The 12,708-nt window shown below is 33.3% G+C and overlaps 1 protein-coding gene across 10 annotated transcripts in view; it reads left to right on the plus strand.

The window, feature by feature from the left end:
• The window catches only part of NF1 (neurofibromin 1), a 275,690-nt gene that overhangs the window by 80,196 nt on the left and 182,786 nt on the right, over window positions 1-12,708 (plus strand). For all 10 annotated transcript variants that reach the window (XR_010937319.1, XM_067714878.1, XM_067714880.1 and 7 more), the window contains exons 2-5: window positions 937-1,080; window positions 2,833-2,916; window positions 6,751-6,941; window positions 11,631-11,737. Coding sequence is in view for 9 of the 10 variants with exons in the window: in XM_067714880.1 (XP_067570981.1) it covers window positions 937-1,080; window positions 2,833-2,916; window positions 6,751-6,941; window positions 11,631-11,737 (526 nt within the window). In the remaining variant the exon portion in view is untranslated. The remainder of the gene's footprint in view (window positions 1-936; window positions 1,081-2,832; window positions 2,917-6,750; window positions 6,942-11,630; window positions 11,738-12,708) is intronic.

Below are 12,708 nucleotides of genomic sequence, written 5' to 3' on the forward strand. Positions count from 1 at the left end.
CCTATCTTCTAAACCCTAAACATGCTTCCCCTCTTTTATTTAGTATTTCTTTACCATCAAATTAGTCACATTATTAACTGACTAAGCAAACTCGGGCATGCTGCTTGGTCTCTTTCCACCTTTTGTTGCACCATTTTAAAAATGAGGAAGCTGGACACAGGTTTGTTTCTTCACGGAGGAACCTCGTCAGTGTTCTGTATTAGTGTTAGCAGGATCTAATATTTAAACAGTAAAGATATTCGTGATGCTTTCAATACAGAATGCTGCTCTTAAACAGGGTAGAGATGAACTTCCTGGTAGTGCCACTTAGTTCATTCTCAGATAAATATAGGTAAATATATAATATCTCCCTTAAAAGATATTTTTTTCCATGAGATTTATCTCTTTGTTGTTCTGTTACTCCCTCAGCTGTGTACCTGACGGTGATTATCTTACCTGAATCAGTCTTACTATGTATATTCCAGGCTATACAGTTTGTTTTCTTTTCTGCACAATCTGCTGTTATTTGCCATTATTGACTAGAGGTCTAAGGCATAGATTTTCTTGGTCTGTTGTTCTTTTAATGCTTGAGTTCAATATATAAAAGAAAAGATTGCATTTTATTGCAGACATATTTCTCTGAAATAATTTTTAGCTACAAGGAAGTAGCTCTATTTCTGTGAGTCATCATTCTGTCTTACATAGTGCTGGGTAAAGATTTAATTTGGTAGATAGAGATTTATGACTTCTAGAAAGAAAGCTGCAAAAATAGAAATTTCTAAAGAATTTTAGATTTGCTATAAATTCCTTTATGTATTGAAAATTGGAGCTTGAGATACAAATATAGGTAATTGTGGTTGATAAAATTTTCCTAATATCTCATGATTTTCAATGAGAAATAGAGTTCTCGGTAGTCATTTTAAAATGTAAGCTAACATTTTTTTTTTTTTTCCTCAGCTTCCAATAAAAACAGGACAGCAGAACACACATACCAAAGTCAGTACCGAACACAACAAGGAATGTCTTATCAATATTTCCAAATACAAGTTTTCTTTGGTTATAAGCGGCCTCACCACTATCTTAAAGAATGTTAACAATATGGTGAGTGTTTGCATTACTGTTTTACGGGAGAATTCGGTTTGTTTTTGATTTTAAACTTTGGAACAGCATATTTTGAAATATGTAAAGTCATTTTCTGTGGACCCTGGATATAAACATTCATCTTAATTTATGGATGAGCACAGGTAACCTTTTAACTTTCTTTTTAGATTTTAATTCTTTTTCTTAGATACTTGGCTTATTTGTGACCCTATATCTACTGATCCATTTTTCTGGAATTAGGATTTCATACAGATTTTGTCATATTTAAATTGACCATAGTAATCTATTAAAATCTTTTCCTTAGCTTCTCATTTGAATATTTACATATCAGATTGTCCCAGTCTTAAGTAGATGGTAAATAAAATATGACTTTGTAGTCCTAAAATGTGAGATTGCTTTTGTGAAGATGCTGTTTTATTTCCTTCGTCCTGTAACCTGTGAAAGATTCCATGGTAGAGAACCTGTGTTGAAAGTTTTCCTCAAATACTTCATCAAGTATTTCCACTGTCAAAAGCTCATAATTGCTTCTTATTTTCCTGTTTCATAAAATCTGTTTACATTCCCTAGACTTCAAGGTACTCCAACTATTTTCTCTCTGTACCTTTGAACATATTATTTCTCCTCTTGCTGTCTGGTGATTCTTTCCTCTGTGTCAGTTTCTATCTAAAATCTCCTTCATACTCAGTCCAGAACAACCGATCTGGATATTTCTTGATTAACTCCAAACTGCTCTGCTTCTTTTGAGCACTTATAACCACAATTTATACTGTTTGCACTGAGCAGTGAAACTGATTTCTGGTTGTAGATTGTGAAAATCAGTACCATTTTCATAGTCACATCATCTTTGGTGTGTTTTCTTTTGAAAAAGTTGATTGGAAGATACCCCAGGCTTACAAAATTGGTAAACTGGAGGACTGGGCAATCATATTTTCTCTTTATGGAAAAAAATTAAGATTTTCTGAAAAAAGGACCTTTTATAAATATGTAAAGTGACTTACAGAAATACATTTAAGATTTTATGGAACGCTTCTGTTGCATAGTGTGTGGGTCATACAGATAGGACTTTGCTTTTATAGATAAGTGGCCATGTTCTCATATTGAAAATGTTTTAGTATTTGGACCCTTCTTTTAAAAACAAAAACAGTATTGAGATATTGGCATTCATTTAGTGCTTATTGAGTAAACTGAATTGTGGGAACCATAGTCTGCTGTTAATAGTGTAGTATTTGATTTAAAGATAGTGAATGCTTAAAACTCGCTTTAATTGGTGTTACAGCATTTTGTTGCTGTAAGAGTTAGGCTTTGATTATTTTGTGGCATCAAAGTGTGGTTACATAAATGTTCAGTTCAAGATTCTGGTAAAGATCTATATGTGCACCTAAATCCTACATATTTTTTTCTATATTGTTCAAATCTAAATTTTACTTAAAAAATAACAGAACATGGGATTTTCCTAATGTTACCATCTCTTTACTGCTGTTTGTTTCAAAGTGCATTTACTACATATTTTTTAAAGTATAACCCAGAGTATCTTTTACTGTGGCAGGCTGATGACAGATTGTTTGCCTGAGAATTTATTTTGTGTGAGCATTAGGAGAAAATCAGAAATAATAGATTTAAATATAGTATAATCTGGGAGATACAATGATTATTGATTTTCTTGATCCTTAGGCCCTCACTTTTCAGATGTGTGCTGATTTGTAGTGGAGAGTAATAACCAACTTTTAGTGTTCTGAATATCTTTTCTTTTAGAGAATATTTGGAGAAGCTGCTGAAAAAAATTTATATCTCTCTCAGTTGATTATATTGGATACACTGGAAAAATGTCTTGCTGGGGTGAGTAAATCTATTCTTGAATAGGCAGGTTTTGTGCATTCAGTTTTGAGAATGATCTGATGTCCTGAAGCATAGGTGTGGACAAGGAGAAGAGTCATGGACTTTTTGTCTAAGACATGAAAATGAATTTTGTTAACAGAGCTGACTGGGTAGCATAGAGAAATTTTCAAGAAAAAATTATATTCTCATCTTTTGTAAATTAAATAGATATTAAGATTACTTATAAAGTGTTAAGCTTGAGTCACATCTCTTCTCTCTCAGGTTTTCTAGAAAAAATTTTGTGGAAAAGTCACTATTTCATTTAACTGATTTCTCCAGTTGGTTAGGCCTGTGGCATTGCTTAGCTGTCAAAGAATGTGATGTTAAAGACCAAGAGAATCTTGTTTCCCCCTGTGTGAATCTGATTTTATATTTTACTTTTCAAATCTATGTAAAAGAGAACTTAAAAAATTAAAACTATTACTATTACTGTGATAGATTCTACCTTAAGAACACTTGTTATGTAAATATGAACATATAAAATAGATATGTGGAGGAGTAGTTGAGTACAAAACAGTTGTTTTTCATGTTTCCTCTAAATAGTTATCTCAGAGTTTTCAACCATGACTTACTTAGAAATTTTTCAAGAATATTTCTGGTTATTTATTTATTTGGCTGCGTCGGGTCTTAGTTGCAGCATGCGGAATCTTCGTTGCGGTATGCAGGATCTTTCGTTGTGGTGCGCGGGCTCTTCATTGCGGCGTGCGGCCTTCTCTAGTTGTTGCAGGCGGGTTTCTCTCTAGTTGTTGCACACAGGCTTCTCTCTAGTTGTGGTGCGTGGGCTCCAGTATGCGCGGTCTCAGTAGTTGCGGCGTGCAGGCTCAGTATTTGTGGTGCACGGGCTTAGTTGCCCCTCAGCACGTGGGATCTTAGTTCCCCGACCAGGGATTGAACCTGCGTCTCCTGCCTTGGAAGGTGGATTCTTAACCACTGGACCACCAGGGAAGTCCCCAAGAATGTTTCTGTTGTATAAAGCATAGTGCTTCTATACTTTAGTAGCTTTAATTCTTCCTGGAAAATGGTAGGAGTTTACATAAATATATAAATTTAATACCTCCATTTTAAAGATCTGTCTATTCAATATGTATTGGGGTTAACTTATTTCTTCTGAGATTATAATCTCTCTTCCTTTGACCCATCTTTTGCTTTTATTCAGAATTGCTTCTCTCTTCCACATATGTTATAATTGTTCTTTATAGTAAAACTAGATGGGAAGGGACTTCGACATATGAGGACTGATCAATTGAGAACAGAGAGAACAAAGTGTTTAAAGAAGGGGTAGCGTAGGGAGTTGGAAAAGGGGTAGGGTAGGGAATTGGAAAAAATAATTACATTCACACAATGATGTATCCTTAGGGAAGAGAAGTATAATATTTAAGACTATAGGCCACAAAACCTAAGCATAATGTTTTAAATTCTTTTATTGACCCTCGTCCACATTCCAAAATTGTGCGACAGTGCTTATAAGTTTTCTTCTTAAATTGAGGACAAGCTAGTTCTGTTTTAGCTTTGTGCTATGTATTAATCTGTGATGGGCTGTTCATTTGTAAAATAGAGTGAAAGAGCAAAAAAGCTGTTAAATAGGATGATGGAATTTTGAAGGTGGACAGTTTTTCAACTTCTCTTGAATCAATTCTTTGTAGTGGTCTTATTACTTTGATTGTAGATGCCAGTATATCAGTGACACCCATGTTTGAATGGGGGTAGGCTGGTTTATTGCCTCTTCAGTTCTACATCTTTTCTCCATTAACATTTATAATTGAGAGGTAGTGGTAAAGGTATTTTGGATAATGATCACTGATATCATTGACCCCTGTTTAATTTGATACTCTTTGGAGATAGCTTAATTGAATCCCTACTAAGTGGGCATGGTACAGCTTTTATAATACATAAAATATATATTAGCTTGCTCTGCTCTATTGAAAATGTATAAATTTTTAAATTAAATTTATAATTAAAAATAATACTATTCATATTATTGAACAGCTGTGTTTTTCTGGATTGCCTTCAATGACTTTATGGTTGTGTCCTGATTTTCCTTTTTACTTATTTATTTATTTTATTTTTTATTAAAAATTTTTTTTTTTTACAGTAGGTCCTTGTTGGTTATTGGTTTTCCTTTTTAGATCAAAGTAAGTTGAGACAGTTTAAGAACTGAGCCCTATAGTACATATTTATCATATTAGTAGTTGAACTAGCTAAATGAAAGTGAACAAATACTTATCAATATCATGATTAAAACCAAAATTTTATGAGTAAAATTTTGTAGAATTTGAGGAATCTTAAGTATTTTTGATCCTGTATATATGACCATTATTCAAAAGATTGAACACTTCTATAATTTTTATTTGTATATTAATTGGAGTTGGTTTCAACACCTGTATTGTCTGGTTAGCCTATAAATAAGAAAGAGCATTGTAACTCAAATTTCGCAGGTTTTTGTGATATCTGTTTATTTACTGTCCAAATATTTCAGTGTATTTGCATCTGAAAGCTTTTGGAATGCAATTACAGATTTGATCATAGCACACTTACAAAAATTTGTTCTTTGTCATTATGCTTGATATTATCAAAATTGTCCTTCATATAAGGATACTAAAGCCATTAGGCAAAATACTGATGTGGAACAGTCTATTTTCACCTAAGGGTAGCTTATCCATTGGCTGTTTTGTTAATTGTAGAGATTTATTTTACAAAGTAGAAACCTCAGTGTTAACACCAAAGTTATCAAACTTGGTGTCATTAACAGAGAGACCACCTGGCATTATGTACTTCTGATGTGATGTAATACAAACTGTAGTGAATTCTACCTAGTGTTTAACTTAAATCTAATCAGACTGTTATATTTAGATTCCAGCTTAACAGAAAATATAACAACTAGAAGAACAAGTTTCACCACTAAGACATAATCAGATCAATAATATACAACATTTTGTAAGGCAACTGGTCTATTTTCTTAAAAAAAGTCAGTGTTATGGAAAATAAAAATGATCTATATGGTGTGTGAGGGGAAAATAGTTTTAGGATAAAGAGACTAAAGGAATGTTACAATCATGCTGCAATCTGTGAACCTTTTTTGGATCCTGGTTGAATAAAACAAGAACAGCTATGAAAGACATTTACGGGGCAATTGGGGAAATTTGGATATGGTTTGGGTATTAGCTGATCTAAGGGAATTTTTTTTTTCTCCTTGGTGTGATGATTGCATTGAAGTTATATTGGAGAATTTTCTTATATTTTAGAGATGCCGAAGTAAGTTAGTAGTGAAGTAATGATGTTTGTAATTTACTTTGAAATGGTTAAACCAAAACAAAATTATTTGTAATAAGTAATATCTGTTTTGGTCAGTCTGCCCAAAGGTAGATGTGATTGCTCACCCAGGAATTAATTTGGATGTTGAGACAGATGACACAGTGCACTCACCAGTGAATATGCGTAAAGTTTATTTAGGACTCACAATAAGCTAGGGATTCCCAGGAAGGGAAGGGCTTATGTAGGGATTTGATGAACAGGGGAACAAGCAGAAATTGGGGTGCTGAGGAGGATGGATGGGGGTACCTGGACTTTTCTTGTGATTAAGAAGTGAAAGATGGAACCACCCTCTTTATTAAACTAATGGTAGATAGATAAAGCAAACATGATGAAATATTAACAATTGTGGAATCTAGGTGATGAGTATATGGGTGTTCGTTATTCTGTTTCATCGCTTATGTATGTTTGAAATTTTCCATAATAGAAAATATTTACACGTAAGTTTAAGAAAGTTTTAGAATTATGTGATTATTTCTATTTTAGCAACCAAAGGACACGATGAGGTTAGATGAAACGATGCTGGTCAAACAGTTGCTGCCAGAAATCTGCCATTTTCTTCACACTTGTCGTGAGGGAAACCAACATGCAGCTGAACTTCGGAATTCTGCCTCTGGGGTTTTATTTTCTCTCAGCTGTAACAACTTCAATGCAGTCTTTAGTCGAATTTCTACCAGGTTAGTGTGTAAATTTACATAGGAATGTTGTAAGTAATATAAAATTCGTCTACGTAAAAGTAAAAAGTTGACAGAAATGAGTTTAACCTGGGCTTCTGTTGAAATTTTTTACATTGATTTCTTTGAAATTTTTATTTTGTAATGTTGTGTTATTGGTGGGTACACTTAAATGTGAGTACTATGATAAACTTGAAAGTCTAAATTTTAGGAAAAAAATGTCACCCATGACCAGGCTTTTTTTTTTTTTTTTTTTTTTAATACTATTGATAGATATAAATTTTGGGTTTGGCTTTTTAACGTATTATTCCTTGTAATGAAATTAGTCAATCAGAATAATTGGTGAGTAGTCAGAATTCTAATGATCTTAACGCTCTGATCCTTATCACAAGCTCCTAAGTTATCAAAAAACAAAGCAAAACAAAAAAACCAAACCAGCAATGTGGAAGCACAAGGAAATGAGTAATTCTAGAAAGTGAACTGTATTTTAAGTGTATGAACTGTGAAATCTCCCATTTGTTGAGCATTTACAGCATGTGCTATGCTGTTTGATGTTCACAGTATCCCTGAAATGTAGGTGACACCCCATTTTATAGGTAAGCAAACTAATACTAAAGAAGTTATCAAGGTGCTGTGCCAAGTACCAGAGGACCCCAAACTTCGAAGTCGGGCTGGCTTCAGAGTCTGTCTGTTTTATTGTGCCTGGCTGCTTCCTGGTACTGCTGTGTTAGCTGCATTTTGATGAAATCCTTTTTATAATATCCACTGCTGTGCTTTAAAATTGTATGATAAGTATAATTTAAGCTTTTATTGATGCTTAGAAATCATCATGTGAGCATTCATTGTGATAATGCTAGAGATGGAGAAATGGATATAGAACTGTAGCTGATGGTAGCAGGTAACTCTGGATCTTAATTTCATGCAGACGATTTGCCTTTCTCATGCAAGTAGAGTCAAATGGGTCCCTAATTAAGACCAAGTAGGAAGTATAACGTAAATCACCTAGTGATTCGGTGGATCAAAGACTAACGCAGAATGCTTAATGGCACCTGCATCTTTGGTTTGTCTGTGTTGTGTGAGGAGTGGACGTCCATTAGCTTAGTTCATTCTTATGTTGTTTTCCAACAGATGTGAATGAGAACATACATCATAGTTTGAGAATTTGTGCTGTGGTTTTTAGGCGGAATTGGCTAACTTCAAAATCCTGCAGTCTTTTTAATAAAAAATGGCATTTCTTTGATGGTGATGCTGGGCAACAGTATTCTTCCAACCTCTCATCAGAATTGTGGTGCAAAGAAAATTAAAATTTTATCTAATGTTATAATATGACTGCTAATGTAGGGTAATGGTTATACAATAGAAAAATGTCTTCATGAAATCTCTTGAGTGTTAACATCTCATATTCTGAATAAATAGTACACTGGTTGAAGCAGCAAGGTAGCAAACACCTAGGTAATAGGATGCATTAAAGTGATAAAAAACCAAACCAAACCCTTTCTTTGTTTAGGTGACTACTAGACCAGTCTTACTGTTTGAAATAATCTTACATTGAAGGTAGAAAATGATCAAAAGGGTAAAATGTTTTTTAGTCTATCCAAACATGAATTGCTTTAATAAAACACAGCAAATGTGCCACCTCTGAAAACTCTAAAAATCTTCTGGTCACCAAAGGTTTTATTTTGCAGCATTGGCACGTGTAAAACTAGACAACTTTTGGGTATTTCCTGAATCTAGTTCACTGTTTGCAGAGTAGAAGTTAAATGTCTCCAGAATAAGCCAGTTTCTTTAGCTTTCAGGGGACAGACTGCTCAGAAATGGGATCTATGAAATTCATGTTTCAGACAACTACACTTGCTGTTTCATTTAGTTGGTGCCAGAAATAGGAGCTGATCTTATCAGAGGGTCACTTACCTAAAAAACCATTATGATGGTTTAATTGAGATGGGGTTATCCTGTGACACTGCTGTCGTAGCATTAGGTGACAAAATATGCAAGGAACTGGAATGGCAGTTCTTTCTGAAGATTGATTTTATACTTCGTATGTACTAGATGAATCAGTATCATGAAAATTTGTTGTGCTTGACCATTCTACCTGTCTATGGATGTTTCTCTTTTAGGATTAACATTAGCTTTTGATATTTCTGTCCTTTGCTTTTCTTTAAGGGAATAATATGAGTTATAGATCATAAGATAGCTTTTTTATTCTGCTGAAGTATACCATATTCTGTGGCTCATAGTACTCTTTTATGTAGAGCATTAGCTGCTTTCTCCACAGAGTTATTATACAATGCACTGGATCTAATTGTTTTGTAGTTGGAGGGTCCTGAAAAATACCTAATTTGACATATACCAGAAGCAGAAGACTCAATGACTTTGAAAGTTCTGTTTGATTCTTTTACAAATCTGCTGTTTTTTAAAAATGGTTTCTTATTGTTTTTAATAGTTTAAAATTTCTTCTTATATGTCTAGTTATTTAAAACATACTTATTATATATTCTCTTTAAGATTGTTAAATAATCTCATTTGTTTGTGTGTGCCAGCTGTCATTCACAGTGAATTTTTTTTCTCTGTTTTGTAAACCTTTGATTGCAAATTTATCTTTAGTGCAGTCTGTATTTTCTTTAGGAATCTCTTGTAGCCTGGGACTGTGGGAGTATCCTAGTGATGGTTTTGCATTTGCTTTTGCCAAGTACCCAGTTCTGGACCTATATTTTTGTTAATTTCTCAGCCCCAGATTGTATGGGTAGTACAGATGTGGGCCTCAAACCCTTGTAAGGTGACAGCCCTGGGTGATTTTTTCCCCTACCCAAAGCTTAGGCAGAGCAGACAGACTTCTTGTGCTGGTAGATTTTCCCCCCTCCCTCTCTTTTCTCTATGTCTCTGTCTCTCTTTCAGTGTCTCTTTCTTCTTTTAAGGAAGTGCGTAGCTCTTTCTAGCCATGTTTTATGCAGGCCCCTGGTTCTACTCTCTGCATTATGAGGGTACAGGACTTTGTATCCAGTCCTGTGTGGATGTTTTAGCCCCAGACCCCTAGGTTAAGGAGAGACAAAAACTCTGACTCTCACCCTTCTTTTGTGGGCTAGATCATGCCTTCAAAACCATCTCTGGTTTTCAGTTTCCTTTCCATTTCTGGACTTGGGTGGGTACTTAGTGTTTGTTTTGCTTTATTTCTATACATTTAAAATATCTTTTTGTTGTTGTTCAGTTTACCTAGTTTTTCTAGATGTTTTAGTGATAGGTTTTCCACTTCATTTCTTTTGCCAAGAATACCCTTTATTTGATTTCTCTGCCTTATAAATTCACAGAATGTTCCTTCCTTGTGGTAAAAACTGGACTATAAAACAACCACAGCCACTCACAAACAACCACAAGAGTTAGCTTTTCAAAAGTTGGTGTTGCTGATTTATTAAGTTATGTTTCTTAAGGAGTCATATTCCATATTTTTAGGCTCTTTGCAGCAGCTGTGGAATTTGTAGCATGTAAATCAGTTTTGAGGACCTTCTCATTCCCAGTGTGAACTGCTAAGCTTTTCTCACCCTGATGATAAGAAGAACATTAGTGTAAGTGCTTAGAATAATTTTAATGTTAGCTATACATCTATGGGCTAAAGTGAGTGAAAGAGGAATTTGAGAAGGAAGAAATAGCATTGATTTCATTTTTAGCAGCTGAAGGTTTAGTGTGATGATTAATGTCAATTTTAAATTATACTGAAATGGTTATACTTTGAGCTAATATTTTGAATAAGGTCATGTACTATTTGTGCTTTTTCACACATCTCTCTCTGCATTTATGAAAATTAGTAATTTCATTCTATTGCTTACATTTTTGATATCTATTAATTGAAATAAGCAAGCTTCATTAGGAAGCACACACAATAGATTAGCAGTACCAACTTTGAAAAGCTGACCTCTGTGGTTGTTAGTGAAAAAAAAAGAAGAAAACTTTAACCTCTTTTATTTATTAAGCTTAAGTGAATTTCTTAGCAGTTTAAACATCTATATTTTTGTTAAGTGCTAAATTTTTCTACATTTTTGGTAACTTCATATTTAATAAGAGGGAAATTTGGAGTTTAGAAAGATTTTCGTCATTACAAGCTTAAGTTCTGTGAGAGAGGGACACTAATTAAATAATCACGTAAGCACACGTACAGACTGAAAAGCGCAGTGAATAAAGGCTTACTCATTTTTTTTAATACAAAGTAAATGTATCCTGTGAATGTAGATAAAATGTCATTCATGTTTCTGAAGTCTAGTTGATGTGAATAGAGGTTAATAAAATTTATCTTTTTTTAACTTATAATTTGAAATTTGAATTTTATATTATAGAAAAAAATTTAAAATACACATAGCAGAGAGAAAGTATTTCAAATACCATCTCTTACTGTGCTTCAGCAGTTATCAGCATGCTGTGATTTTTTTTAATAAAAATTCTGTATATTAAATTCTGTATATTTTACAACATGGTGATTTGATGTACATTGTGAAGTTTACTGGATTATCACGGTTTCTTTTGTCACAGCCCCTGAATTAGTTATGTTCCTTTAGATTTTCATAAAAAATTTATTCTCTTATTTTTATATGTGTATTTTCTCTTATAAACTCATCATTAGGGTGAGAAGAGTCTGTTGAATTCAGAATTTCAGACTATCCTAAGACTTCAGTTGATAAATTATTCTTGGTTTTTACTTTTCAGGTTACAGGAATTGACTGTTTGTTCAGAAGACAATGTTGATGTTCATGATATAGAATTGTTACAGTATATCAATGTGGATTGTGCAAAATTAAAACGACTCCTGAAGGGTAAGTTTAAATGTATGATATATCTGAAATTAATCACTGTGGGTGAAAAACCAGTATGTTGAATGTACTAATTATACTAATTGTGTTGAGCTAGAACATCAAAGTGGATTTTATAGTGCAAATGTCCTTGAGAAATGGACAGTAATACTTTATGGTTCAGTAATTTTTGAACCTTTGAAAACAATACATTAGCAAAAATTAGTATCTTAAGTCTTGGCAATGGAAAGTTTTGTTCAACTACAATTTTTGCTTTTAATAAAGAGAATGTGAGGATGCTATTATTTAATTTTTCTAGAATTTCACCTCTTGAGGGTAGCGAGTAGGTTATAGAAGTTATTTGTTTAGCTATTGGTAGTGCTAAAAGCAGATAGCTTAGCAGGATATAAAAGTTTCATTGCAGATGGAACCAGAAGATTGTGGTCTTACGATGAGAGGAGAAATTGAGTCGGGAATCTCATTTCTGACATTCTGTTTTCAATTCTGTTATGGACTTACTGACTGACTTTATAGCATTACAAAGTCTTTCACTCTTTCAGTGCTTAGTTTTGCTTCCTTGTAGAACATGTCAGTAGTAGTCACACATGGGAATGTTATAATGCATAAAATGTGTGTTTGTAAAGCTTTGGAAAGTGCTTTCTATGATTATGTTGATTGAAATAAACTATCAGAAGGAATTGAGAGAATTTTTGTGGTAAGCAGGAATGTGTTAATATAAATCAAATATCGTTGAGTATTATTAATAAACTGAGTATAAATACCTAAATTCATTTCACAAAAATTGTATTTTAATTTTATGTAATATTGGATCCTGGCTAATTTAAATGTGGAACCTTATAGTATATGATTCACACTCATTTTTATTTTACTTTGTATATTGATATAGGAATTGTCAATAATGTTTTTTAATGTCTGACCTAAAAGGAAATTTAGTTATACTAACTTTGAAACCCTCAACAGTTCTACAGTGTGTA

This window comes from Pseudorca crassidens, chromosome 19, assembly GCF_039906515.1.
Source record: "Pseudorca crassidens isolate mPseCra1 chromosome 19, mPseCra1.hap1, whole genome shotgun sequence".
Lineage (NCBI taxonomy): Eukaryota > Metazoa > Chordata > Mammalia > Artiodactyla > Delphinidae > Pseudorca > Pseudorca crassidens.